The sequence below is a fragment of the Laetiporus sulphureus genome (assembly GCF_001632365.1).
Source record: "Laetiporus sulphureus 93-53 unplaced genomic scaffold LAESUscaffold_73, whole genome shotgun sequence".
Taxonomy (NCBI): Eukaryota; Fungi; Basidiomycota; class Agaricomycetes; order Polyporales; family Laetiporaceae; genus Laetiporus; species Laetiporus sulphureus.
Window position 1 is genome coordinate 1 of NW_024468582.1, and position 26,012 is coordinate 26,012.

The 26,012-nt window shown below is 49.5% G+C and overlaps 6 protein-coding genes across 6 annotated transcripts; 1 reads left to right on the forward strand and 5 right to left on the reverse strand.

The window, feature by feature from the left end:
* Window positions 1–1,932: 1,932 nt before the first annotated feature.
* LAESUDRAFT_617766 (uncharacterized protein) lies at window positions 1,933–2,568 on the reverse strand (the record flags this gene model as incomplete). Its single annotated transcript, XM_040903235.1, has 1 exon — window positions 1,933–2,568. A coding segment is annotated over one exon (636 nt), but the record flags the coding sequence as incomplete, so codon positions are not given.
* Window positions 2,569–3,601: 1,033 nt separating this feature from the next.
* On the reverse strand, window positions 3,602–4,015 carry LAESUDRAFT_665263 (uncharacterized protein; the record flags this gene model as incomplete). Its single annotated transcript, XM_040905177.1, has 1 exon — window positions 3,602–4,015. A coding segment is annotated over one exon (414 nt), but the record flags the coding sequence as incomplete, so codon positions are not given.
* Window positions 4,016–4,451: 436 nt separating this feature from the next.
* LAESUDRAFT_665364 (uncharacterized protein) lies at window positions 4,452–4,799 on the reverse strand (the record flags this gene model as incomplete). Its single annotated transcript, XM_040905186.1, has 1 exon — window positions 4,452–4,799. The coding sequence occupies one exon, from the start codon at window positions 4,797–4,799 to the stop codon at window positions 4,452–4,454; it is 348 nt and encodes a 115-aa protein (XP_040758502.1).
* A 7,324-nt stretch (window positions 4,800–12,123) lies between these two features.
* Window positions 12,124–13,167, reverse strand: LAESUDRAFT_525222 (uncharacterized protein). Its single transcript, XM_040902807.1, has 3 exons — window positions 12,981–13,167; window positions 12,510–12,890; window positions 12,124–12,451 (listed from the first exon to the last, which is right to left on the reverse strand). The coding sequence occupies exons 1-3, from the start codon at window positions 13,008–13,010 to the stop codon at window positions 12,413–12,415; spliced, it is 450 nt and encodes a 149-aa protein (XP_040758503.1). The 5' UTR covers window positions 13,011–13,167; the 3' UTR covers window positions 12,124–12,412.
* Window positions 13,168–13,799: 632 nt separating this feature from the next.
* On the forward strand, window positions 13,800–17,946 carry LAESUDRAFT_764298 (uncharacterized protein; the record flags this gene model as incomplete). Its single annotated transcript, XM_040913419.1, has 13 exons — window positions 13,800–14,635; window positions 14,693–14,726; window positions 14,804–14,904; window positions 14,999–15,708; window positions 15,764–15,863; window positions 15,925–16,022; window positions 16,085–16,295; window positions 16,362–16,689; window positions 16,747–16,977; window positions 17,029–17,092; window positions 17,143–17,213; window positions 17,272–17,803; window positions 17,858–17,946. The coding sequence occupies 13 exons, from the start codon at window positions 13,800–13,802 to the stop codon at window positions 17,944–17,946; spliced, it is 3,405 nt and encodes a 1,134-aa protein (XP_040758504.1).
* LAESUDRAFT_525303 (ABC protein) lies at window positions 17,822–24,742 on the reverse strand. The gene is made up of 43 exons (XM_040902808.1): window positions 24,227–24,742; window positions 24,126–24,170; window positions 23,921–24,055; window positions 23,726–23,866; window positions 23,634–23,666; window positions 23,562–23,568; window positions 23,305–23,502; window positions 23,200–23,250; window positions 23,077–23,143; window positions 22,909–23,026; window positions 22,503–22,852; window positions 22,436–22,442; window positions 22,275–22,388; window positions 22,177–22,218; window positions 22,056–22,127; window positions 21,957–22,001; window positions 21,834–21,900; window positions 21,642–21,775; window positions 21,310–21,589; window positions 21,127–21,250; window positions 20,994–21,074; window positions 20,830–20,932; window positions 20,736–20,778; window positions 20,664–20,684; window positions 20,592–20,606; window positions 20,473–20,538; window positions 20,336–20,419; window positions 20,123–20,282; window positions 20,011–20,059; window positions 19,882–19,954; window positions 19,789–19,826; window positions 19,716–19,730; window positions 19,636–19,660; window positions 19,373–19,574; window positions 19,233–19,313; window positions 19,118–19,181; window positions 19,043–19,058; window positions 18,950–18,987; window positions 18,683–18,893; window positions 18,616–18,631; window positions 18,480–18,565; window positions 18,366–18,427; window positions 17,822–18,308 (listed from the first exon to the last, which is right to left on the reverse strand). Exons 1-43 carry the CDS (start codon window positions 24,377–24,379, stop codon window positions 18,186–18,188), a joined length of 3,855 nt encoding a protein of 1,284 aa, XP_040758505.1. The 5' UTR covers window positions 24,380–24,742; the 3' UTR covers window positions 17,822–18,185.
* Window positions 24,743–26,012: the final 1,270 nt, after the last annotated feature.

Here is a 26,012-nt window from a genome sequence, read left to right on the forward strand (position 1 = left end):
ATCTCCACACACCGAATCAACATGTCCGACCATCCAGATGAGTTCTTCCTATATCATAAGATGACAGATCTCGCCAAATCACCAAAAAAATCCTCAAATGAAGCAGCAGGATGGGATATTTATGCAGCAGAAACACATGAAATCCCCCCGCATTCACGAGCTGTGGTAGGAACGGGAGTCGCGATTGACCCTCCCAAACATACCTATACACGAATAGCTCCACGCAGCGGACTAGCTGCACGAGGAATTGACGTGGGCGCAGGAGTCGTCGATCCAGATTACACTGGGGAACTCAAGGTCGTACTAATCAACACAACGGATTTTGTATTTTCGGTCAAGCCGGGAGATAGAATAGCCCAAATAATCTTCGAGTATTATGCAGAAGGGCTTCCCTCCCGAAGCTACCAACCATTGCGAGCAACTAGAAGGGGTAATAAAGGTTTTGGCTCCTCGGGACAATGAGCCTTGAGAGGGGGGTAGTGTCACAGATTTTCACCAAAAAGTCTGCACGTGACTTTTCTCACACCACAGATCACGTGCTACACCAATATCTCACGCCACTCAGCCACAGACGCGACACGTAGAGATCAGGTGATAGTCCACATCACATGTTATGGTCCAGACCCGTGGATGATACGGTCGGACCTGTCTATTCCAGGATACAATAGAGGCACCCATTTGGGAACAAAGGGAACAAGGACTATTGTTATACATAGGCCTTCCACTTCCTATTAGTTTAGCCAGAAGCCTAGATAGGTACGATGTTCACACCGGAGAACAAAAGGGAAACCAAGATAGGAACGATGTGCACACACATTACTGCGGCAACCATCGATCTTCCCACTTATTGTTCTACTTCCGGACATCCTATTGTTTCATGTATGGCCATTTGCTTATACCCATAGATAGGTAGCTTAGGTAAGATAGCCTGCTGTACGTGTATATAAGACCAGCCATATAGGGGACGAAACCTTAGATTGTTTCTCCTCGTCTACTACCCATAGCACTCACTGAGCTCACCAGCTCCTTCATATATCTCTCACCCATTCCTGCGTCTGCCACATCGACCAGTAAGTCAACAGGCTCTTGCGCCACATAGGGATCAGGGAGATACTTTTGGGATCAGGGGGATCAGGGCGGCACGTTCCACGTGACTGTCCCTTTTTAGTCTTTTTGATCTCTTGTCCGGTGTTACCGTGACAGAAGGTGGCGGGGCCGGCTGTGAGGGTCGTACACTGTGGTCTGCAAGGTGTGTCTGACATACGCCAAGTGACATAGAGTTTGTTGTCAGTTGTAATAGTGTCATGAGTTTGGTTGAAAGTGAGTCGAAGGCAGGCTGGATCATGGAACGTGTGTTGCTTTCTGCAGCAATGTAATGGGTGACAAGGCAGGATTGCGGTCCAGGCAGCAGTTGTATGTAGATGCGAACACATATCCTCGGTCTGCATATTTCAGAATCACTGAGCGATTCAATTTTCAGCATCTTGTGATATTGTACAGGCCACGGTGATGGAATAGGAGAGTGGGGCTTGCAGAAATGATATTGTCAGTGCCGATCACATTCATGAGTAGATCAGACCTGTTCACTGGAACTACTCGATCACTGGTCTGACCAATAACCACCTGAGAGGACTCATCAGAAGAGGTGCATTCATTCATGGAGTACGTGTCAGTGCATGTGAAGTTCTCACAAGTCGCAGACTGAGAAGAAAACTGTGTGAAGGCATCCACAAAGGCAACATATGGAGACCAGAAGAATTTTTTGAACTGAACATTAGTATAATGATCAGAAAACCCAAGAAGATATGCACAAACCATCGGCACCCCGATTGCCATCTTCACAGACAACACGTTCACAACCTTGATGACTACAGAACAAGCGACATCTTCCTGATCAGAGGCTTGCTTAATAGCTTGGACATTTTGATCAAGCACAGTGCGCACACTGTCAAACATCGAATGTGTCGTCAAAGGGGACTTTGTAACATAGTCTGTAAGGTAAGTAATCACTGCTTTCACCTGGGTTCCAGAAAGCAAACAAGTTACATCAGTGTTGCAGTGCAAAACAGAGGAAATGACAGGATTGAACGTATTTATCCATGGCTCTATTTTTTTGAAATTAATTGCTCCAAAATCCTCATCGACAACAGTTTCTGGCCACAGTTCTCGAGGAAAGCAAGCACGGCAACTGTCATTGTTATCCTGTTTACACCCTTTACGATGTTGCATTTGAATTCTGCAAGTATGGCGATTGGATGTATATACGACTTCATCAGGATCTTCGCAAACGCTATGATAGGCATCACGAATAGCTTCATTCAATTTCGCATCAAGGAGTCGCTGAGTGAGAACCGTTGAAGGCATGTATAAGGAACAACTGTCATCATCACCAGTTGTCAGTCCACGTGCAGCCATTCTTACACCAATGTCGTCCATCGTCCCTGCAGAGAAGTCACCCTGGTGACAGCTTTCCAGCCAAGTCAACAGACAGGATCGAAAGCCTGAATCGTGTAACACACGCTCTCGAATCTCAGACGGGCTGAACGAGTGAAGAATCCATAAAAGCATATGCATATGAAGCATAAGCCTGCCTTGTGACTCTATGATACCATAGTAGGCGGACACTTCACCGAATAGTCCCCTGTGGTTAGATCCGAGTCCCAGCACAATCATTATGAAAGAGCGTACTTGTCACAAAGCACAAAGCACTTAACCCAATTAAGGGCAAGTCTGCTTGTGTGACCTGCACAAATAAATTCACAACATAAAAGCCTGCCACAAGGGCTAGGCTGAGGATGGTGCACAGTGGCATACAACCAGCAATCAAGGCAAAGCCCCAATGCATGGCCTTGCACAAAAGGTAAAAGGGGGGAGCTGGCCTGCTGGCCGCATACAATAGTTGAATGAATCTAAGGTCTTCCTTTAGATCCTCATGTGCTTATATACATGTAGTGGTGGACCCTGGGTACCCTAACTATGGTGTACTTACTGGGGTCCTGTCCTGCCTACATGTGAACATATTGCCAAAACCAGTAATGATTCTGAACTTCGCTATAGCAACTATCTATAAAGGCCGTGGATACGCCAAGGTAATCCTACTTTACCCAATGAGATAATTGCCATGTAGTAGTTGCTGCTATTGAGCAGCAAATTGGGTGCTTGCTAGATTGATGGTTCAATGAGCACAGGTAAGCCTATTGTGGGCCAAAGAGTTCCATTCTGGGCAAGTGGCCTGGTGTCACGTGACCAATGCCTGATAACTTCTGAATAGGGCAAGTGGCCAGTGTCACGTGACTGGGTGGCTGAATCATGGGCGGTTGGTGGTCATGTGGTAGACACAGTCATATCCGCGATGTATGTGGTGGTATTGTGCTGTTTGTCTAAGTATCCACTTTGTGAGACCAATATAAAGGTTGGCGTCCAAATAACCACTTGTGGTTGCTGAATGATGACTTTATTGGTGCAAAAAGAAAGGTGCCACTTAATATTGTGACAGTACCATGAAATCAAAGAACTGAGTGCATGCAACAGGATTGTCCGCGATGATGCGCAATCACTCAGCATAGGCAGAAAACTGTTCAAAATCATTGAAGATATTAAGTCATTCACCGCAGTAATACAGACAGAGCAGATGGTTGATATCGACAGGTGAAAACGTGATGAAAAATATAGGAACATTCATGGTGATGATCAACGACCGAATCTCAGAACACATTTGTTTTCGCCTTGCCAATGATCCATCCACATGGCCAGAAACATGATTGAGGACGGAGATGAGTTCAAAACAGCATGCTTCGTCTTTGTCCATCAGCTTCAAAAATGATACACTCAATGCATGATTGACAAGCCACTGTAAAATGTCTGTCTGAATAGACAGTATGCAATCAGCAACTGAAGAAAAATTCCTCCTGTCAGTTAAAAGATAGCCACCATGGAATGTGTCTCTGAACTGCTGCTGATCAAAAGCAATGAAAGGAAAATAGGCATCAATTTGAAAATGCTGATCAGCATAAAGAAGCAGATTGCGAACGTGCTAAGCACGGTGCACTTGAACGTGTATTAAGGTGTTCTCGAACCCTCCAAGACCATATGGAAAGAGCCACAGAAACATACCAGGGAACAACTTCAGATTGTGATAGATACTTTCAGGATGATCACTTTGACCATATTTCAACACACCACCCCATCGTGAAAGTAACGGAGTGCTGTAGCAATGCGAGTGCTGTAAGACATGGTAGCAATATCAGCAGCTGAGAGACCATGGACAACAAACGAACATAGACCTGAATCCGAACCTTGCTCGATGTTGACCTCATGAACGGACATTGCCTCAGCTGGAGTGAAGCCATCATCCGGCCTATGAAGAACAGTCACAGGAGGTTCGTGCTCAAGATAAGCAGCCAAATTCTCAGAAGAGATAGAAATGTCCATGTAGTCGACATGATTCAGCTTCAGCCAGCTGCAAAAACAACAGCATGTCTCACCAGCAAAGGAGTCCGACGAAAATCTGACTCTACCGGATGAGTAGGCCCGGTGAATAAAATTGTGAGGACCTGTTCCAAATCTGAAACAGGAGGAGAAAGAATGTCGTACACCTTTTTGATGGGCTGTGAAAACACAATCGCATTCGCCATCATCTTATGCTGTCCCATAGTAACCTTGATGATGAACGAGTTATGACGTATTCGAGCCACCGACATCTGCTCAACAAACGTCAACTCAGTAAGTACAGAAGGTACATCACCAATCCATAGACCATTCACAATGGCATTACGAGAAAGTCTGTGTCGAACAAGCATAGTACGGCATCCATCACATATGTCGAGCCATAGAACACCATCGATATCGTGCACAGCAGGTGAATATATGACAGGACCAGATCATTCAGACATATTGTCACTTGCACAGTGACGTTCAACACAAGTGACGTACTTGCCATCATGAATAAGCAGCTGCAAATCGACATCAGCATAGCGAGCACAAACAACCTTTTTGCTCGGCATCAGACACGCACAGCCAGCACACGGAGATTTGTACACAGTGAATGGCTGCAGACTATCGCACCACGAGCAAACAATGCTCAAATGATCGGCGAGCGCAAGTGGTGGAGGAGGAAATGATGCATCATCAATAGACGACGATAGAGGAGCAGACCCCGGTAGAGGGGCTGATGGTCGAGAGCAGTCGTCATGACCACTGTTAATGTGATGTTGTTGCAGTAGCCGATTACTGTCGTCAGAAGAGAACTGTAACATCCGAAAACAAGGATACTGACCCGCACAGAGCCCACAATGATGTTCACACAACAGCTGAATGATTCAATCAAGCAGAACATTACACTCTCCATCAGAAATGCCATGGTGTATAGCAAGAATGTAAATTGAGGAGGTATGTAGACCGGGAAGAAGCAATAGTAACAGAACATCCACGATCAACTCGCAATGTATGCCATCACTGAAGCTGAAAGCGCTGCAATCGACAATGCCAATGAACTCGTACATGATACCGTCAGCAGGAGAAAGTGTGCCTTTGATGAGCAGAAAGCGAGACATAAACTCAAAAGAAAACACAGACGACCATGTCTGAAAGTGGGGTGGCAAATGAACGTCGATCAGAAAGTCAAATATCATGACCAAAGATGGGCAGGACATGGAACACTGATGTGCCTGTAACAATGACACTAAAGCGGCCAGCGAGCAAGAACAAAAAGTGAGATGAAGACGATGTAAGCGAACAACTTTGAGTAAAGAGCAGTACGGAAGGATGTCTAGCAGGACATCAGTTAGAATGACAAAACCAACACATCGAGCATCATCTGAAACAATGTTGACCATGTCACTGACAGGAACGGAGCATATATATACAAGACGTGGACAGCAGCACTGTCACAGTGCATTAGATCCTGTGCTCTAAGGCAAGAAAATGGCAGCAAGGTGCTTGCCAGCGTCCAGCGACCTGCACAAAAAAGGGGTTTGCTCAGGTAGGGTCAAACCAGGCATGCAGTGACATACAGCCTAAAAAAGGGGCTCAAAGGGCCCTTAGCCTTATGCTCACAACAAGGGGGTGAATTGGCTGTTAGGCTGCATAAAATAGGTGAATGAATCTAAGGTCTTCCCTTAGATTCTCATGTGCTTATATACATGTAGTGGTGGACCCTGGGTACCCTAACTATGGTGTACTTACTGGGGTCCTGTCCTGTCTACATGATGAACATATTGCCAAAATCAGTAATGGTTCTGGACTTTGCTATAGCAACTATCTATAAAGGCCGTGGATACGCTAAGGTAATCCTACTTTACCCAATGAGATAATTGCCTGAAGATGGTGCCACTATTTGAGCAGCAAAGTGGTGCCACTAATGAGCGACGACATGGGACCACTATGGAGTAGCCAATAGGGTTGGTGTCACTTATCTGAGTGACAAGGTGGTGCCACTATTGAGCAACGAATTGGGTGCTTGCTAGCTTGATGGTTCTATTGTGGCCCAAAAGGTTCCTTTCTGGGCAAGTGGCCTGGTGTCACGTGACCAACACCTGACAACTTCCAAATAGGGCAAGTGGCCAGTGTCACGTGACTGGGTGGCTGAATCATGGGCGCTTGGTGGTCATGTAATAGACACAGTCATATCCGCAATGTATGTGACAGTATTGTGCTGTTTGTCCAAGTATCCACTTTGTGAGACCAATATGAAGGTTGGTGTCTATATAATTACTTGTGGTGACCAAATGAGGACCTCAATGGTGCAAAAAGAAAGGTGCCACCTAATACTGTGACCAGCACATAAGCTGAGCAGAACCACGTACCACAGTACTCATGAGTAGCACATCTAACGTGACCATGTTTGATTGTCGACTACCACCTCCTTCAATGAGCAGAGAATGCCAACAAAGAGCCACACAGGAAAGTTTCAAGTCGAACGAGGAAGATCAACAGTGAGCGAAATTTATAAATGACATGGTGACAGATGATGCAAAAAAGGAGTATGCATGACGAAATGAGTACGTCAGCATCACTGGTGGTGACAAATACAAAGAGCACATCAACAGATAACATTGTAAAGAAGATGCCCGTTCCATCGAGGAACAGAGACATACTGTTCGCTGGTGATCACGCGAGCGAAAACATCAGTTCATGGGTAAACTCTGACTCAATGGGCAATCTGAACAGTGCAGAAAACATGTTGAAGATCAGCCAAGGGAAACAACATACAGATGAGACCAAAAAGCAAAGCACATGTCAGCGCAAATGCAGGTGGCATGTTCAAAAGAATGCATGACAGCGACAGGTTGCATGAGAGAAAAGAGGGTGAAAAAGCAACGTCAGCTAACAGAACACGACACATAGCCATAGGAGCAAGTTGGAGCAAAAGCGAAGCAAACAGGGTGAGTGCTGGTGAGTGCGAGTGAAAGCGACGCATCAGCAATCGAAAGGGACGCTAGCCGTGAAAGGGTGATCAGACAACCTCCTATTTCTTATGTACGCGTCAAAGCCTGCATGCGTGGTAACAGCCAAATACCATTCTGTTATTTGAAATTTGAAGAAAACCCTATTTTCCAGAATGAGTGATAAGTACTCTGAGTTCTCACGAAATGAGACGATGAAAAAGAGAACATGTCAAAGCGAGATGTTAAATTGTTAATGATTGTTCATTCAAACGTTCACAGTTGAGCAGTCCCCGCAGACATGAAGCCTTTTGCACACGTGACAAATGCTTAGCAAATGTCAACAGGTTTTTTGCCTTTGTGATCTCAATTTGCTATGGTTCCTTCCCACATTCTGTATTAAGTATTTGCATATAATATGTTGGAGGCAGAAATTTAAAATCATATATTTTAAGAAATGACACCATTTTCAAACTCACCAAATACATTTAGAATTTGAGTGCTGTTGAATGTAATCATACTTTTTTGAATTTCAAACCATTACATGTATAAAATACCCAGTAGCAGATGAAGGTGTAATTACGAATGACGTTCATTCTAGTAATCTTGGTTAGAATGACTTCAGTAGGGAAGTAGAATGTAGGCATAATTACACCTTCGTCTGCTACTGGGTATTTTATACATGTGATGATTTGGAATTCAAAAATGTATGATTACATTCAACAGCACTCAAATTCTAAATGTATTTGGTGAGTTTGAAAATGGTGTCATTTCTTAAAATATATGATTTTAAATTTTTGCCTCTAACATATTATATGCAAATACTTAATACGGAATGTGAGAAGGAACCATAGCAAATTGAGATCACAAAGGCAAAAAAACCTGTTGACATTTGCTAAGCATTTGCCACGTGTGCAAATCGCTTCATGTCTGCGGTGAGTCAAGGGCACGTGATTTATCTTTGATCGTGTTTTGTCACAACGGCAATGATGTTTTCATTAACTTGAGTAGAGTTGGCACATCAGTGCCAGTTTCAAATAACAGGTGGGAGACCATATGTTCAATTATATAGAATGGAGCTGTACGTAAGTGACAATCAGAGGCGGATGTGTGTATGGCTAGCTAATCTGAATTACGTTGTGGTATATAAAGACCGCCATGTGATCTTGCATGCCGGCGAAGACAACAGGCCCCTGTAGCGTGACAGCACAATCATCGCAACACTGTGCATCATCCATATGCCATGACATGGAGACGTCTTCTGGTGAGCATGTGCTAGTGTCATCGAACGTGAGCTTTAAGCATCCTGTTATTGCAGAAGTATCATTGGCGTCATGGGCAGCTCCATCGGCAACTAGCTGAAGGAAATCTTCTGAGCAGCCATCCAGAGATGGACGATTCAGTGGAAGTCACACCAACATGGTAAAGCCCATCGCAAGGAAAGTTGAAGACAGGCAGTGTAGGGGAGCATGACAACGAACATCGATGAGCTTTCCATGTACTACACACGACATTGTGTACATGCGATAACTCCTGAAGTGCGCGAAAAGAAAGACGGGCGATGAGAAAAGGTAACGGAATATCGACAGCAACAGAACAAATTTGTTCATCCCAACCAGATGTCAAATCGGTCCTTTTGACCTCGCACTGATACAAATCACCAGAATGCAGAGCAAGCATCAAATGGGATTCTAACACAACAGCAAGAGCCTCCAGCTCCTCAGCTGATACAAAGACTGACCGACAGGAAGCGTCGCCGACGGCTGAAATGAATAAAGTTGAGCAGTGCAAACGTGCACCGACAGTATCGATAGCGTTAGTGATAGCACCAGGGAAAAATAAAATGAAAGCATTGAAAAGCAATGACAGCAGATCCACTGCAGCAACGTCATCAATGACCCGTCAGAGGAGATGCAGGAAACGATGCTCATCTCCACCAACAAAATCACCTAGCAATGCACATGACAGCAAAAGCGCGACAACGAGCCCAGCGATTTGTGTGAACATCAGATGAGGCAGCATAGAGCGTTGAAGTGGTTACACAGTGAAGATGAGGACAGTAGGGGGGCTAGGGGAGAATCCATATCTCCTATGTCCAAGGAGAGCACAATCCACGCTGGGTTATGTAGTGAAAAATCACGCCAAACCCAATGGAGCGAATTTGCCAGTGTCAAGGTTACGTAAGCGTGCGCAATTCCTCAGTGTCATTGGCCACTTAACTTTCTGTTATATGGAAATAATCGTTGTCTCGTCTCTGAGCTTAGGCCTTCCTACATTTCCCCATGTAGCACCCTACGCTCCAGACATGAGTCCTGTTGGTGAACACTCGACACTTGAGTTGCACCCGAAATGGAAAACGTTTGACGAATCAAACAACCGCAGACGCCTGCACGCGATGGAGGAGGCACTGGCCATTCAATATTCATCCTTTGTGACGGTCTTCCTATCTTCTTTCACTGAATTCTGTTTTCAATTACCAATTCCAGATTGGATACCGTATCACGTCCACAAAGTGAGAAAGCAGGTTACCTCATAACGTCCCGCTCCTTGAGCTCGGAAGGTCCTCAGTCGTCTTAACATCAGCATCCAGAACATCTTGCGCTAGGTCACGCGTCTGATACCCTCCGTCAACATGCTCCCAGCTGATACCCTTCTCACCGAGTCTGGAATGGCCTTCTGGCCCATTGCTGCTGCTCTTCGCAGTCCAATATCCGTCTCGTTGCTTCTGGTGGTTCTCGTGGTGGCATATCTGGCCGCGACCACCATGTTCGTCATCAGCATTCCCTACTCAAAAGCTGCACTGTGACATAAGATTCAACGTTATCCGAGCCATCCAGCTCATCGATAGCACTGTGAGCACAACTATCCGTTTATTTATATGTCCTTCTCCGAGATCCAGTGGAGATATCGTATCTCTGAGGATCGAACAGGAGCTCACGTTCATATGTGGCATTTTTTTGTGAATGGTGTAAATTCCTTGTGCCGTCAGTGGTGGGTCATCTCCATGAATAACTCAGCAGCATACATGCGACAGCCTTGCTAAACAGGATGCGCATCTTCCACTTGTTGGAGAGCATCAGAATCGCTTTGGTGGCGCGTTGCACCGTCGTGTACGAACGTTATCGCACCATAGTCCAGATTGTCGTGAGTCATCACCTTTTATCCGCTGGTAGCTGTCCATTGCTGAGCCAAACCGGAAGCGATTTGCAAGCGATTCATGCGGCACGCGACGGAACAGATCGTACAAGTGCCTTCGAGAGTCGAAGCCTTCTTCCGTGACTGCCATCGCATGGCAACGCAGCTGGTAATGAGATGAATACTCTCGCGACCCGCCCTAGCCGACCTGTCTAGACGTGCCAGCAGATATCTATTTAGCAATCGAGAGGTCAAGACAGGTGCGCGTCAGAATCCGTCGCAAGGAGGCTGGAATCAATGAACTCTTACGATTCGCGGCCTGTTCGTCGGTACATCGGATCTCGGCCGCCCGGTATTCAAGTTTCTCTTTGAACGGTACTATGACTTGCTTCTGGGACCCTCGTCGGCTAGGCTATGCCAGCCCGTCGGCATCGCTGCGCGCATTTCCCAGTATGTATGGAAGCTGTCAACGTGAACTGGATTGAAACGAACAGTGCAATACCAATTTCGTTGGGCCGAGCTCGCCAGCATGTTCAGCGTGCTGTCAAAGAGCAGACGCATTTCCGCAAGTAGGAACGCTGCAACCCCGGATTGAGGAGGCTCTACCTTGTTCCGTTGATATATGATTTGCGGCTATATAAAACATGTGCGTCTTCATCTAAACATCACTGTATTACGTCAATTGCGTTGCGTTGATCTGTTTCCCTACATAGCTCGACTGAGATGGTTCCTCGCGTTTCCGCAATTGGCAACCTAGTAGAAAATGCCGAACATTTCGGCGAGGGGATGCATGGAATCCATGCATTGATCAATTGGCCACAACCTCGGCTGATGATATGGATATGACAAAGCGCAAGCACAAGGATAGCTTCTGGCTCCCAGCAGGACAAAAACAATCGAACAGAACCACCTTCTCCGCGTCAATTGATCTGATGATTGAATTGGGTTTTCGGCGTTCAGTCAACATAATTTCCCTCGCTTCTTCTGCATACTTTGACACGGCTTCTGCACTAGAACCATGGCGAGCCAATCGCCTGGACGTTGCGGATGGGTCATAAATACGGCCGATGTCGAGCGTTCCGCGCGTCGGACGGCATTCATCGACCTCAGGGAAAACATCGGCTCATAACGAACATAGGACAGACATATCAAACCAGCGCATGATTTTTTGCTTGCCGGCCTCATAGCAACAAGGGAATCCTCGCGCATTCGTAGAGTTTGAAGCCAGAAAATTCCTCCTTCCTGTTGCTTCTGGAGTTCCACAGCGTCGGCTTCGCGCCCGAACACTACTTCATGGATCGCGAGTACGCGAAACATACGTCGGACAAGCTTTCGTTATACTGCACATGGTTAAAGGATCCTGTGAAGGGATCATCGACGTCAATGGATCACGCCTCATGTGCCGAGCCGTCAGAAGCCGGTGCAACACTTGCAGGAGTGAGAGAACCACTCAAATGTGCCGATGAGCCGCCGAAAAGGTAGTCCGCCAGCCAAGAACGCCGGCGACGATTCACGCGTTTGTCGCCAACCTAGTCTGTCCTTTGCACTCCGTCTGCGCCCGCGTCGCGAGGAGACTTTGCGGGCGCTCAAGCTAGTGCTCAATGCAAATTCTTCCGCGCGTGTTGCCAGAGTCAGGCACCCAACTTGTCGTGTCCGGGGCAGAATGATCGCGGGACCTTGTGGGAAAATTGATGTCTATGCGAGAGGCTGCATACGATACACAAGTCACAGCTTGTGACTACATCGCAGCCTGGCGCTTCGGGATGGCACATTTTGCATCATGGTGATGGGCAGCAGGAAACTGAAGTGTGGAATTCGCTCGAATAAGGGACAAGGACGTTGATCAGAATGGCCTGGGCTGTGATAATCACCTCGAGAGCACAGTGCTCAAGCGCTCAAGTATACGTCTTGCTTCTGCGACGCATTATCTGATACTAGTACTTCGTGTCAAACATGTCGCATTGAACGTCCGCCGGTGACTGTTCCACCCACCCTTAGGTACAAGAATATCGGAAATAACCGAGAGTTAGGCCTTCGGCCGTCGGGTGACGTAGATTCCGTATGGTGCATTAATGAACTTTCCTTTGCAATCCGTGAGCAGCGCAGCATGTTTCGCACGTCAATGATGAGATCGTGAACCTTATGCCGCGCGCCCTTAGAGCCGTCAAAAGTCCGCATCAATTTGCAAGATGAATGTTGCCCACATCGGACACGTCTCCGGACAATTGGACGATTTAGGCGGATTCCGGTGCCGTTGCATATACAGGCGGTGGTTACGAGTGGGTATGCGGTAGTGTGAAGGGTAGTCGAGACCGCACTGCACCGATGGGTGCTGACATTGAATATTGAATACTGTAGGGTGGGGTTGTACATCTGGCAGGTGAGGCAGGAGAAGCGAAGCAGAGACGGCGGGTCATTGTTTATAAGTCCGCTGCTGCTTTGATTGGGGAATATAGTACATACGGATGTATGCGTGAATCCGTCATGGCACATCTTATTGAATTCTGCCTCGATCACGATCCAAGCGCATCATGCAAATGACCTGGAGAAGCCGCCCAAAAATGGTTGCTAACATCGGAACGCGATGTTTACGATGTTGATATAGGACCAGGATCAAACGAATTGAGAGCAGTCGAAAGGCGGTAGTCGGAAATTGAGCTCGTTGCTCGCGATGCGCGTCGGTGGCGAGTGTCCCACGGTCATCGCGGGCGGCGACATGTGGCGCATGCTTGATCCTGCCACTCGACGTCCACCACAATTCTCACAAATGTCTCAAATCATGCTTTGCAGATGGCGTTCTAAGCGATACTCAGTCGAAACAAGGATGCAATTGGACACCCGTGCATGCACTCAAAAAAACTGTCTGGGCCTCTTCTCGTGCCTTTGCATCGCCCGTCACTCCCAGCAGAGATTGCCTGCGTTTCACCCACATTGCACAGCAACTCGTTCTTACCGCATCTGGAAAGGCTTCGCTACCGCAAGGACGGCCTGCCAATCACTGCGGCTTCGGGCACTGCTCCTCATTCGGACTTAGCGATTCTGTGCGGCGGTGCGCAATTCTTTCATAAATACAGAGTTTGGGTTCGTCCGGCATTCTCCCTGGGCGATGCTTCCCACTGCTTCTGGAGGGATAACCTGTGCTTGATCCTCCACCCCACGAGGCACGCCCTTGTTGCTCTTTTCCATTACTCTCTCAGGCTTCTCCGAGCGCCCGGACGCTAGAAGACGATATAACTCAACCCGGGCGCTATCATTTCCTCGTCCGATCCCACATCTCGCGCGATGGATCTCTCCTGGTCTCAACCTCGCATGACTCCGCCTCACCTGCAAGCCCCCCAGCTCCAGCTCGAGAGAGAATATGAGATAGATCCCGCTCAGTTCCAGGTGCTCCAGCCGGACATCATAGGCCAGCGCTTCGACATTCATATTGATACCGCCGGACGGCAGGCTATCCCGCGATTATCCTCTTACGATGCAGGCTTCCCGACGTATGTTCATTCCACGCAGACTATGGGAGGAGGCCAGCTGGGATTCTCCAGAACTCCCCAACATATTGCGTCGCAGAGCGCGCATATGCCGATTAATGGTGGCGTCACATATCCAGTAGCGAACGGCTCGAGCCAGCTGCAGAGAAGCCCACAGGAACCGTTCACGACGCCATCCCACTTTTACCACAGCAGGAACTCGTCGCTGCAACCCTCGTCCTCATCGTCGCCCCAACAGTTCCTCGGCGAAAGTGTGCAGAATCAGGCGTTTCAGTTTGGCGCGCATTCGCATTCACATCCGCAGGCGCAGGCCGGCAGCGGCAGCCAGCACCCCAGTCCGCGCGTCTCGCCCACCATCGGCGGCTTCCAGCAGCAGATCAACGCGCCTCAGCAGCTGTACACGCCATTGACCTCCCCAGGCGTCCCGATCACGTCTCTGCAGGGTTCTCCTGCAGCCTCCGCGTACCCGGATCACGCATATAGTCAAATTTTGGGACATGGCGCGTTCAAGAGGTTGCGCCCAGATGACGATGACGGCCACGACGGTGAGGGTTTCGACCTAGAGGGTGACGGATTGTGCGACGATGGACAGCCAGATGGGCGAGGCGACGAGCAGGTCGACAGGCCAAAGCCGTGAGTCGGCCCTTTGATGCGATAGTGAAAATTGCTGATCGTCGTGACTGATCGCAGAGGCGGTGCCTGCGGGAGGTGCAAAGGGCTGAAGGTGAGCTAATGCTGTCCCTGGTGCCGATCATCGGAGATCGACATCGGTGCTGATGTGGTTATATGCGCTTTTGATAGGTCAAGTGCGAGTTCATCGGTGATGTGGATCGATGCCAGCGCTGTGCGAAAGGCGGGTACAATTGTGTAATCCCGAACAGGAAGAAACGCAGGCCACCACCGTGAGTGTCTCATCTATTTATAGACACCAATGAAGAGATCTGACTCACGATTTTCTGCACCTACGTACGAATGCATTCATATGATGGCATGTAGGAAGCGCGAGCACCTCCTCAACCAGATCCGCGATCAGACGGCTCAGATCGCAGAGCTGATGCGCCAGCTCGAGGACGCGAACCGCCGCGCAAACAAGGGTATGTCTGGTGGGACGACACCCCTCTCAAGTTCGCGCAATCGTGGCGACTCGACGACTCTCATGCCGAGCGACATCGGCGAGACCGCGCCGCCGCCGACGTTAAGCATGGACGTCGATGTGGAGGACTGGATCGCGAAGGCGCGGCAGAGCATCGACGCATTTGGCGGATACATCAAGATGGGCGGGCCAAGTGTGACGACGGATATGCTTGGCGACGAGGGGAATGAGGGTGACGAGGAAAGTGATGCGGACTATCAACTGAATATCGAGGAAGTTGATGACGACGAAGGCGACGAGTCGTGCGAGGCGGATGGGGGCGATGGGGACAGTCTCTTTGGTGAGGAAGACTCAGCTGGAGCGGGGCGGGAGCGCGTTTCTGGCATGTTCTCGCGCGAATCGACGGAAGGCGCGTCCGCTTTGAACGGGACCCGTGTTGGGGGCAGCGTCATGCAGAAGCTGGCCACGCTCCCGAGCGAGGCTGCTGCGTTTGGCTTGATGGCAAACTTGTCGCTGACCAAGTCCAAGCGGTGGAGGGCGGGCCGGACCAGAAGCGAAAACAGCGAGGAGGATGTGGATGTGGGATTGGCGAACGATGACTACTTCAGGCCAAGTGCGTTATCGACTTCGAGTCGAATGTGTGTGATGCTGACGAGGATCTTGCATAGGTCCTGCTCCAGAGCGTCCGATCGTGGATGAGCTGCGGCAGCCGGCCATTCTCAAGAATGGTATTATCAAGCCTGCTGAGGCTGAGCAGCTCTTCAAGATGTAAGTGTTGCATGTTGGCTTCTGTCCAGTGCTGTACCTTGACGGTACCGATTTCTCGCAGCTATTATGATTACATGAATTTATCTTTATCATTGCTGGATCCAGTCCTATATACTGCGCAGAAGACGTATTGGCGTTCGCCGCTCTTGTTCACAGTTAGTGCGTATAATTTTCTTTTCTATCTCTGTGAGCTACCTCACGCTTTGGCTGTGTAATCTCAGTTTGTGCCATTGCATCGAGACACTATGCTCCAAGGCCTGAGCTGTATCAACAAGCCATGAAATATGCTCGGCTTGCTGCCGGCACGGCACTGATCGGTGGCCAGAAGACCATCGAGGTTGTCCAAGCATACATCTTGCTCAGCTTGTACCCTGTGCCCGCCCGTAGATGGGAAGAGGATAGAAGCTTTATCTATCTAGGCTTGGCTATTCGGTGCGGCCATCTCGGCAAGCCTCGACGTCTTCCACAGTTGCTGATGTTGCTTCATTTGCCCATCAGGGTTGCGACAGATCTCAAGTTGCACTACGCAATTAACACGCCCAAGGCCGAAAACGAGATGCATGCACGCGAGATGCTGAATCGCACCCGTGTTTGGCTCAACTGCTTCAACCTTGATAGGTCCACCGGCTCGCAGTACGGACAACGTCCCATTATCAATAACGCGGATTACGTGGCGAACCACACTGAGGATTGGTGGAAGTGTTCACCGTACAACCTGCCTGGGTTCGATGTGCATACATGCTGCTACAACGCGGAGTTGAAGATCCTGGGTGCGTTCCGGGCGCGGATCTACAGCAACCCCAACCATCCAACAGGCTTGAATAAGGTGAAGAGCGTGCGGTGTACAGTGTTACTAGCGATTGACATCCGATGGCATTTACAGGAGGTTGACCTAGCAAAAGAAGCAATCAACACGGACGACCGGCTCGCTCACCTCTGGGAGACATGGAGACCCCGTGTATATGCGACAAATGCGGATGATCCTCAGGCGCCTTTCCGGACAGGCTTGCTGAAGTTGGCATTCAGCTATGCGAGGCTCTCTGTGCTGTCCGTTGGGTTTCAACATAGCTTTGGTAAGGCGGCTCCCACTGACGAGGTGCCCTTCTTGTGGCGGGTAAGTGTCGCCGTGCTGGCGGCTTTGCCTCTGCTGAATGCAATCGTACAGTGCCTACGCGCGGCAGAGGATACCGTGAAGGCTGTCGTTGACGAGATTGCCATCCCCGAGCATAGTAAGCGCGTCATCCGTAAATGTGACTCAGTCGTACTAATGCATATGCAGAGATCTATCTGCGTCATGGACCTGAGGCTCAAAGCGTATTCGTGACATTCGCATCCGCGTTTTTGGTCAAGGTCTGTTACTGTTAGCGCTCCACTCCAATGTTCACCCAATCTAACGAGACGGTTGTAGCTATTGCAACCGAAATACACAAATTATCTCTCGCGTGACAAACGGATTGAGATTCGCAATCTCGTTCAACGGGTCATCGACCTGCTGGGCTCGCCCAAGGTAGCCATCGACGATCGGCATGGACCCAAGTTGTATGCGCGCTTCCTGCATGGCCTGCTCTCTACGCCTATAGCTAGGATTGATCATTCTCCGGCATCGTTGAGGCGTGACGGTGTTTCCCGACGATCAACAAAGCATTCATCAGCTTCATCTGGCACTTCATCCGCCAGGCAATCGCTGTCCCCGCCACCTCCCGTATCGAACACCAGCAGTCCCAAAGCATTCACTCCGCATACTCCACCTCCTACCGTCACCCACGCACCGTTCGATCACCTCAACCATTCCCCACCAGCGACGGTATCTGGCTCTCCTCAGCTCCAGATGCAGTCCAACCTGGAAGCACCGGGCTTCTTCTCTCCACCGCTATTCTATGATGCGGAATTGATTCAATCTATGCAGTCAATCTCTGACTGGCCGGACATGGTATTGCCTGGTGCGATTATGTGTTGATCATGGGTGATATCATCCAACTGACATTCTCATGCAGGCTTCAACTGGATGGGTTCTCTTCCAAGCAATAGTTCCAACAATATGACTTACGACCTACCTGTTGCTGGATTCACCGGTTCCGCATAACGTACCAAAAATTCCTCTTAACCCTCTTCCATACAGTCGGCCTTAGTATCGCTTGTTCCAGGTAATTTGGTGATGCCCATGCGGTACTGTACTTGTAGAACGTCGTGCTTTTCGACCGTAGCGGATCTATTGTCAAAACGCTGTTACATGTCATCTAATTGTAAACTCGTCTAGTGACACGTTTAGATCTGCAACACATCCATGAAATTCCTGTCCGTATGAGAAGATCCGAATTGCTTCTATATAACTGACGCTCGGACAGAGGCCTTCTCAATTTCAGCCGCTGTGATGCCACTGCGTTCACACATGCCGCGGAAGATACCATCTTGCATGTAGAACAAGTTAAGCGGCGCGTCGAACTCCTTCGCGTCCGTGAAATGTGAGGGAGATGAAATGACCAATAAGAGTAGATTACGTACAGCTATTTTTCCCGAGTCGAGGACAAGGATCCTGTCATACGAGATGATGGTACGGAGACGATCTGTAAATTGTCAAAAGAGCGCGCTTTAAAAGCAGGACAACATATGGCTCACGCGCTATACAGAGCAAGGTCTTCTGACTGAATTGGGTCTGAATGGTATGTTGTATCTTGGAATCCGTCTCCAGATCGACAGAAGCTCTAATCTACAGTCAGCTTTATCTCAATACCCATAGCCTGCGTGCACGTACGTTGCTTCATCAAGCACTGGAGAGATATTAGGAGCCACTCATAATCACATACGCCATGCCAACTCACCGACAACCTGGCTATCCTTCACCAAAGCCCTAGCAAGGCTCAGCAGACTACGCTCCCCCACGCTCAAATTTGCTCCTTCTGACTCAATCACCGTGTCAAGATTAAACCTGTTTGTGGGTGCTTGGTTGCCATCTTGAGGTGATTGTTCGTCATTGCTTGTAGAATCCACGAGGAAGGATCGACGGAGCGCATCCCATAGGCGATGATCGGGCTGTGCGACAAGATATGTCAGCACAGGGAGAGGAGAATGATGCGTTGGCTATTTACGTATTGGTCGAATGGATCCAAATTCGATCGTATTGTCCCTGTGACAGAAATGAGGGATTTCGGCTATTGTAGAAACCAACATGATAACCTTACCACTAAATAACAATGGCTATTAAAGTAGTACTGTTAGCCAAAGGACGACTCAAAGCTGAACGAATCAATACGTACATCCTGCGGGATAATGGATATCTTGGACCGAAGATCTCTCAAGCCAATCGTGGAGATGTCGATGCTATGGGACAGCGTGAATGCTAAACTCTGAAATGCTTCCACTGAAACCTACTCATCAACCGTTATCGAGCCGGAAGCCAAATCCACTATGCGGAACAAAGCGAGCATTAACGTGGACTTCCCAGCGCCCGTTCTGAAAGTTGCACACTGTGAGTATGTGATGACTTAGAACAGGCTGCATGCTACGCGTACCTGCCAACGACGCCGATCTTTTCGCCTCCCCGAATACTTAGGGACAGCCCTTTAAGCACCAAGGGTAGTCCTGGCCTATACCTCATGGTCACATCCTTGAACTCAATTGCACCTCGAGCGGGCCACTCTGCAGGAGGTTTGCGATCGGCGATTTCATGCGGGGCCTCCTGCTCTACCCGGCCAGGCTGGCTATATTGGACGACTGAGGTGCGCTCAAATTAATATTACACAGTCCTGCTACCACAAATATACCCGGAACTTACCGCGCTCGATGGAGCTCATGTAATTCTAAAGGAACGTATGTCTCAGTGAACCAGTAAATTTGACAGTTCGCAAGACCTACCTCAACTTCAGCAGACTAACGCAAGAAAGACGTGAGTTTCCACAAGCTTGCGATAATCATTCGGCCTACTGACCTGCCGGGTGACGACATTGCACATTTGAACCAAGGAAGCTAGATTGGAAGTCGTAAGCAGAGATGTTCTGCTCCGCCCCGGAAGTCAACTTACTCGAATAGGTTAATACCAGGCCGATCTGTGCCGGACTAATCCCTGCTACGTCGGTGACCGTGAGCATTGCGACCTGACATGCGACACTCTTTAGCCTTGTGCAAGACATGTCGAAATAATACCTCCTACCGTGAACGTCATGATTCCGCCGAGCGTATCGAGCCGGAGGGCGAGCCATCTGAACAGCATTATCAGTCACTGATCGTTCCATAGTACATATGTTCGCATAGCTCGTGCTCACCTCTGATTCGTAACTGTCAAGAATGCCGCTCGGTCCTCGAGATCGATGTAATACTCGTTGTCTCTGAGAAAGCGATTGGTTTCACCGTAACTGCGTATCGTAGGCAGTCCAGACAGCGATTCAGCAAAATGAGCGTATAAGATGGAACGAAGCATTGCATCTGTGGGCAGAAGCATTGAGAGATTCCCATATACTGTGGACAGCCAAACGAACCTATCCGCTTCAATTCTGTTGAACTGGAACGGTAGAATTTCGAGAGGTAGTTGTACCCAAAAGCAATGATAGCAATCGCAATGACTAAGTTGTTTGATCAGAATCGCACACGGGTTGACGTGTCTATCTTCACTCACTAAAGTAGTATTCCAATACTGTAATGATGATCACGCTCCCGACAACGTTAGCGATGGTCAGAACGACTGAGAATCCCGATCAGAACGCGCATATATGCGGTACAATATGTTGCGCTCACAGAGGCGCATGGAAACTGGTTAAGCTTGTATCAGCCAGCTGCGCGCCATATCGATCAAAATGTTCGACTCACCAGGAAGCTGGTTGTCGATGTCTTGCAGAGATAATCAATACGGAAGAGCGGGACTGACACGACGAATCTTACTTTCAATGTCCTTGCCGAAGATGCCGAGAATACGACCAGTAGGCTTATAGAAGTTTTGAACAGAAGCACGACATTCTTTCACATGATGACTCACTGTGGTGTCGAAGTAGGACATCGGAGCATAGAATATACTGCGGATTGCTGAATGGTGCAGATTGCGGGAAACGAATGATCCCATGATATCCATGGTAGCACCTCTGCAATCGCAAAGAATTTTATGAGTCTCATGAAGAATGGGATTCCATAGACACGACTTACACTGTGAATGTGAAGACAGCCTGGCCTATACCTAGGCATGCATACAAGATCTGGAAGAAAGAATTGGGACGACCCCATTCACTGGGAGAAAGCTTCAGCGTTCTGCATCTTATGCAATCGCCAGATTACGTACTCTTCTTCCCACCAAATCAGCGTGTAAGTGTTCATGATGGTGCTACCCTGCATGAGGAGAACACATAGCAGGAGAATGGGGAACGTCACATATCCCTTTCCCGCTTTGAGATACTCTCCGTACACTGAGATAGATTGTAAGACTCTTTTGTTGTCATCCATGGGAGACTGAAGTAGACCGTACCTCTCCAGCTGACAGACCCCGTTGTCCTCTTCTCCGGAACTATCAATCTGCCCTCCAGCTTTCCCGTACCAGCGGCTGAGCGCTTGATGGCGTCAGACTTGATCTTGGCCTCGTCGACGGCTTTCGTTGTGGGCGCTGTTTGTACCTCGATCGCCTCTTCCTCAGCATCAGCTCCTTCTTCCTGGGAAGTCGTACCCCCAAATTCCTTGATCAGGCGAGAGAATTCACGTTCGTTATTGATCAGCTCGGAGAATGTCCCTTGCTCCTCGATACGTCCATTCTATCATGATGAGTTTGTCATCAGCAAGACTCACATGGTCAGGATATCGTACCTGGATTGTGTAGATGTGGTCACACTGAGATAGGAAATGCAAGGCATGGGTGACAAGGATAACCGTCTTCCCGTGTCCACGCAATGCTCCAAGGATAGCATCAGCAAACAACGCCTTCCCTACGTGCGCATCGACTAGATGACTAGAGATCAGCGGTTTCATCGGAATTACGTGTGGCATACCATGGCTCACCTGCAGATAGCGGGTCATCAAAGATGACAACGTCAGCATCGTAGTACAACGCCCGTGCAATATTGACCTATTGCATGACCGTAAATCGCCGAGTAGAATGCAGACTGAATGATGTAAACCTACCCTCTGTTTCTGCCCACCACTCAGGTTGATGCCCTTCTCTCCGATCTGGTCATGCGTGAGAGAAGCTTTCACATAAACTGTGCGTGATATCTAGCTCACCTCGGTGAGATCGCCATCAGGCAGCACCTCAAGGTCAGTAAGAAGGGAGGCATTCTCGATCGCTTTCCAGTACTGCATGAAATGAGCCGACTTTCATCCTGGCGTAAATAGCATTACTCACCTTGTCCTCATCGAACGGCTGACCGAAAAGGATGTTCTCTCTCTGCGGGTAGCAATTGAATATATTTGGCACGGCATCATAGTATGTCTGAGGCCTACCAAGGTTGCATTCTGTATCCATGCCGTCTGCGAGCAGTAGGCAACCTTTCCTCCAAAGGAGATGTGGCCTTTCACCTTACGCATGTCGCCGATGAGACCTTGCAGCAGACTCGACTGCAGGATGTATCAGCTATGGATCTCATTATAGTCGAAGCACCAACCTTGCCACTATGAGTATAAAAACATCAGCATTAGTTCGCGAATACTAATGTGCATATATTCGCTCACCTGCCAACAGATCCCACGACAGCGGCGAGCGTGCCTCTCGGCACCTTCATAGTAATATCCTGCACCTGGAACGGCGCGGCCGCCCCCTCATTCTCGCCTTCGATCTCGGCCGCTTTTGCTGCCGCCTTCCCCTTCCCCTTCTCCTGCGCCTCCTTTGCGGATGGGCTTTCCTCCCACTCGAACGTCGCATCCTCCACAATGAGCGCCACGTCTTGCGCGGGGTCGATGGTGAACGCTTCGCCATCTGCAAGCTCCGCGTGAAGGAGACCCTTCAGGCGCTCGAGCGCGTTCTGCGCGTCTGTGGTCGCGGAGAGGGCGCGCGGGAGAAACATGAGCGGTTGGCGGAGGAGCTGATGCAATCAGTAGAGGAAAGAATGTACAGCTTGATGAACGCGACAACACTTACCTGGAAAAGAGACAGAGACGAGAATATCGTGGCGACGTTGAATGAATTATTCGTGGAGGTGTAGGCAACGAATGACAGCGTGGCCGCCAGCGTCGGGACTGAGAAGGCGGACGCAATGCTAGATACGCTTCAGTCAAACCAGCCAACCTCGAATGTCTATAAACCCACTTTGCCGATCGTGCGAGCTGCACTTTCTTGATGCCCTTGAGCTCGTTATCTCGGATATCGGACAGGCCTGCCAGAAATTTAAGCCCCCAAAGTATGCTCTCCCGGAGACTAGTGGCCACTCACGCTTAAGGAACGGCTCCTCATACGAGAAGTATTTCACCACACGCATTGCGCCTGAATTCACATTTGTCTCCATACTTGTAACCTCAAGGGCAGCGGTTCACTTACCAAGGACCTCCAGAATCAGCTTGCTCCGCATGTCCGTCCAGCGTAGCGTGCGCTTGCCCGTGGAGAACTGGAAGGACATGGCGCGCTCCTGGATGGGGATGATCAAGAGGAAAAGAGAGAAGCCTGCAAGTGCAGATGGCCCGAGCTCTACGAGCAGGATGATGAGGCAGATTGTCACTTGAATCGGAGCCGTCCATGCTGATTTTTGGATTGTTAGTCATGAATAAACAAACTGGACGCGCATATAGACCGCTTACTTGCGTGCTATGATTTTTGTTTTTCACTCAGAGCTTAGCGGTCAAACAAGGGTGGACACGAAAACCACTCACGAACCACTGAGCACAGGCATCAACCCGACTGACCTACAGCAATACAAGTCAGAAAGCTCCTTAGCGGGGTTTTCCCCATGCTCAGCACTTACATCAGTCGATATATGCGTCACCAACTTTGCGTTCGGAATCTTCGTGCGTGCCTTGCCCGTCAGTGCAACGCCCCGCTTGTAGATCGAACTGATCAGCGCCGCGCGCACGAGCAGGCCCGACGTCATCGAGCGCCAGAAGAACTGCACGTATGCACATGAACGTCGGCACATATCGCTAAAGCATGGGCGTCTTACCTGGTGCGTGCACACGCTTGCTGTGACAGTCGTACAAAAGAGGCCAATGGCCATGCCGACGCCACGCCCAATGCGCGGTGGGGCCTCCCCCGCAGCCTGCGCCGCGACGCGCTCTCTAGCAAAGTTGATTATTGCCTATAGAATGAGGTTGGTAAGAATAACCACCGAAGTGAACGGGTAGTTTGTTGATTGTCTCAAAACGTACCCTGACAAGCAGCGGCCCCATGAGCTGCGAGGTGTCACCGATGACCTTAGGAGACGAGTAAGCCAGATCTAATTTACGCTGTTGACGGAACATTTTCCCACCTTGAACACGCCACCGGTCCAAAATCGCCACCCAAACACATCATTGAGGGCCCACGCGATGCTCGCCTCCCGCTTACCCTCGCCCTTCCTCCACCGCCGTTCAAATTCTTTCCCGCGCTCGCGGCTCCCACAAGCGCGCAGCCACCATCGCATGCGAAGTCGCCACCCAGGCTGCGCCTCTCCACTCGCGAGGCGGGCGTTCCACTCGTCTGCGGCCTGAATGCGGCGTGCCCAGGCGGCGTCGAACTTCGCGCCGAGCACGCCCGCCTCGCGCGACTCGTCCAGCTTCCAGAGGTCAGTTGCTTGCAAGGTGCGTTGGTAGCCGAGTGTCTGTGGGATGCCGGGTCAGAGTTGCGTCGGACTCGTGCAAGCGGTGATGTCAAAACAGAAAAAGGGAAACGAAAACATATGAGCTCTCGCCTAACAAGTGAACTTGCATGGCGTATCTCGAGCCCCCCAAGTGTTCGATTATATGCGCTAGTAGCCTCTACTACACTTTCCACTGGTGAATGGCAGGTGCTGGTAAAGTCAGAGTCGGTAACGCAACCAGCGGCATCTTAGCGAGTGATGACTGAGGATATTTCAAAACTTGCTCTTTTTGAATTAGTGGCCACCGTCAAGGGTCCATGCTTCCCGGGGTCATTCCCCTCTGAGATTCCCGCTAAACCATGTTCTGATGAACGTCCGGAACTCACCATGATCGGGTTGATCCAAGTGTAAGTCAAGATGGACCAGATGGAAGCAAAGACCATCGGGATGACCTAATGGCGGATGCATTAGCGTCATCGTGCCCTTGTTCACAGGACTCTATGCGAGTTAAGCTCATAGAGGCATCGTCAAGAGACTTGGGGGCAGGCGGAGGCGGGTTCTTCGGGAGCCTAACCAGACATCTTGTCAGAAAGATTGCGATTTCAAAATGCTATGCTTTGTACCATAGCTGCCACCACCTGCGGCGGAACTTGAGGCGCTCTTTTCCTGTGTCAAATTCGAGCTTGCGTGATTGCTGCTGTGCTGACTGTTGCGGCCGCACACACTCCTCTTCGAACACCTCAGTCGTGTTCTTTTCGAGATCGACGTCCTTGTCCTTGTCGGCGTCATTTGCTGTAACCACCGAGAAAACTTCCGAATCCGACGCCAACTTGCTGCGTCTCTGCTCTGACTCTTGCGGTGCCATAGTTGCCGATTCAACTTGCCGTTAATCACACGGGCGGGGGTGCTTACAGCGACGGACGTCTTCCGACACGCGAGGTGGAGAGGAGCGCAGTGAAATGCAGGAGGAGCTGTGGAATATATACCTTTCGCATATCTCATGAGGCATGGCGGCTGACACATGCAGGTACTGCAACTACTGATTGCGGTCGAGGCTATCTCCAGTAGTATACACGCCATTCAGAGTGCTGTACTCGCAATTTGAGTATTTCATACAAAATTTGACTGGACAGCACTCTACGCACGAAAAGCTCAAAAAGCCGTATTTTTCCAGACGTGTCACTGAGCTACCTTGAACATTTATACGAAAATGTGAGTGAGCGAAGGCGAGGAAGTGGTGGATTTCTTTCCCAGTGCCAAGCCCAATGGTGGCGAGAAATTGCTATCTTTACCCAGTCTAATGATTTCGGCATGATCTTGCCGAGGCGTCCCCGTGCGGCCCGTGCTGTGGCCCGGCTGCCCGCATGCCGTCGCGATCGGCGACCCACACTTGTGTCCGACCTTACAAAATGACTCTGCTTCAGTTTGGCGAGCGCAGACTGTTCACACCCGGGTCCACGCTGGTCGACGTTCGCAT

Excerpts from the sequence above, each read along its gene's own strand:
- LAESUDRAFT_525222 (XM_040902807.1), bottom strand. The coding sequence starts at position 13,010 with ATGTGCCATGACGGATTCACGCATACATCC. Across the intron at positions 12,891-12,980 it reads ACGGATTCACGCATACATCC|ATGTACAACCCCACCCTACA; the intron begins GTATGTACTATA and ends CTCACCTGCCAG. Across the intron at positions 12,452-12,509 it reads CGATATTCTTGTACCTAAGG|TATCAGATAATGCGTCGCAG; the intron begins GTGGGTGGAACA and ends ACGAAGTACTAG.
- LAESUDRAFT_525303 (XM_040902808.1), bottom strand. The coding sequence starts at position 24,379 with ATGCGATGGTGGCTGCGCGCTTGTGGGAGCCGCGAGCGCGGGAAAGAA. Across the intron at positions 20,685-20,735 it reads CTTCGGCAAGGACATTGAAA|ACATCGACAACCAGCTTCCT; the intron begins GTAAGATTCGTC and ends TATCTCTGCAAG. Across the intron at positions 20,060-20,122 it reads TTGACAGTTACGAATCAGAG|ATGGCTCGCCCTCCGGCTCG; the intron begins GTGAGCACGAGC and ends AATGCTGTTCAG.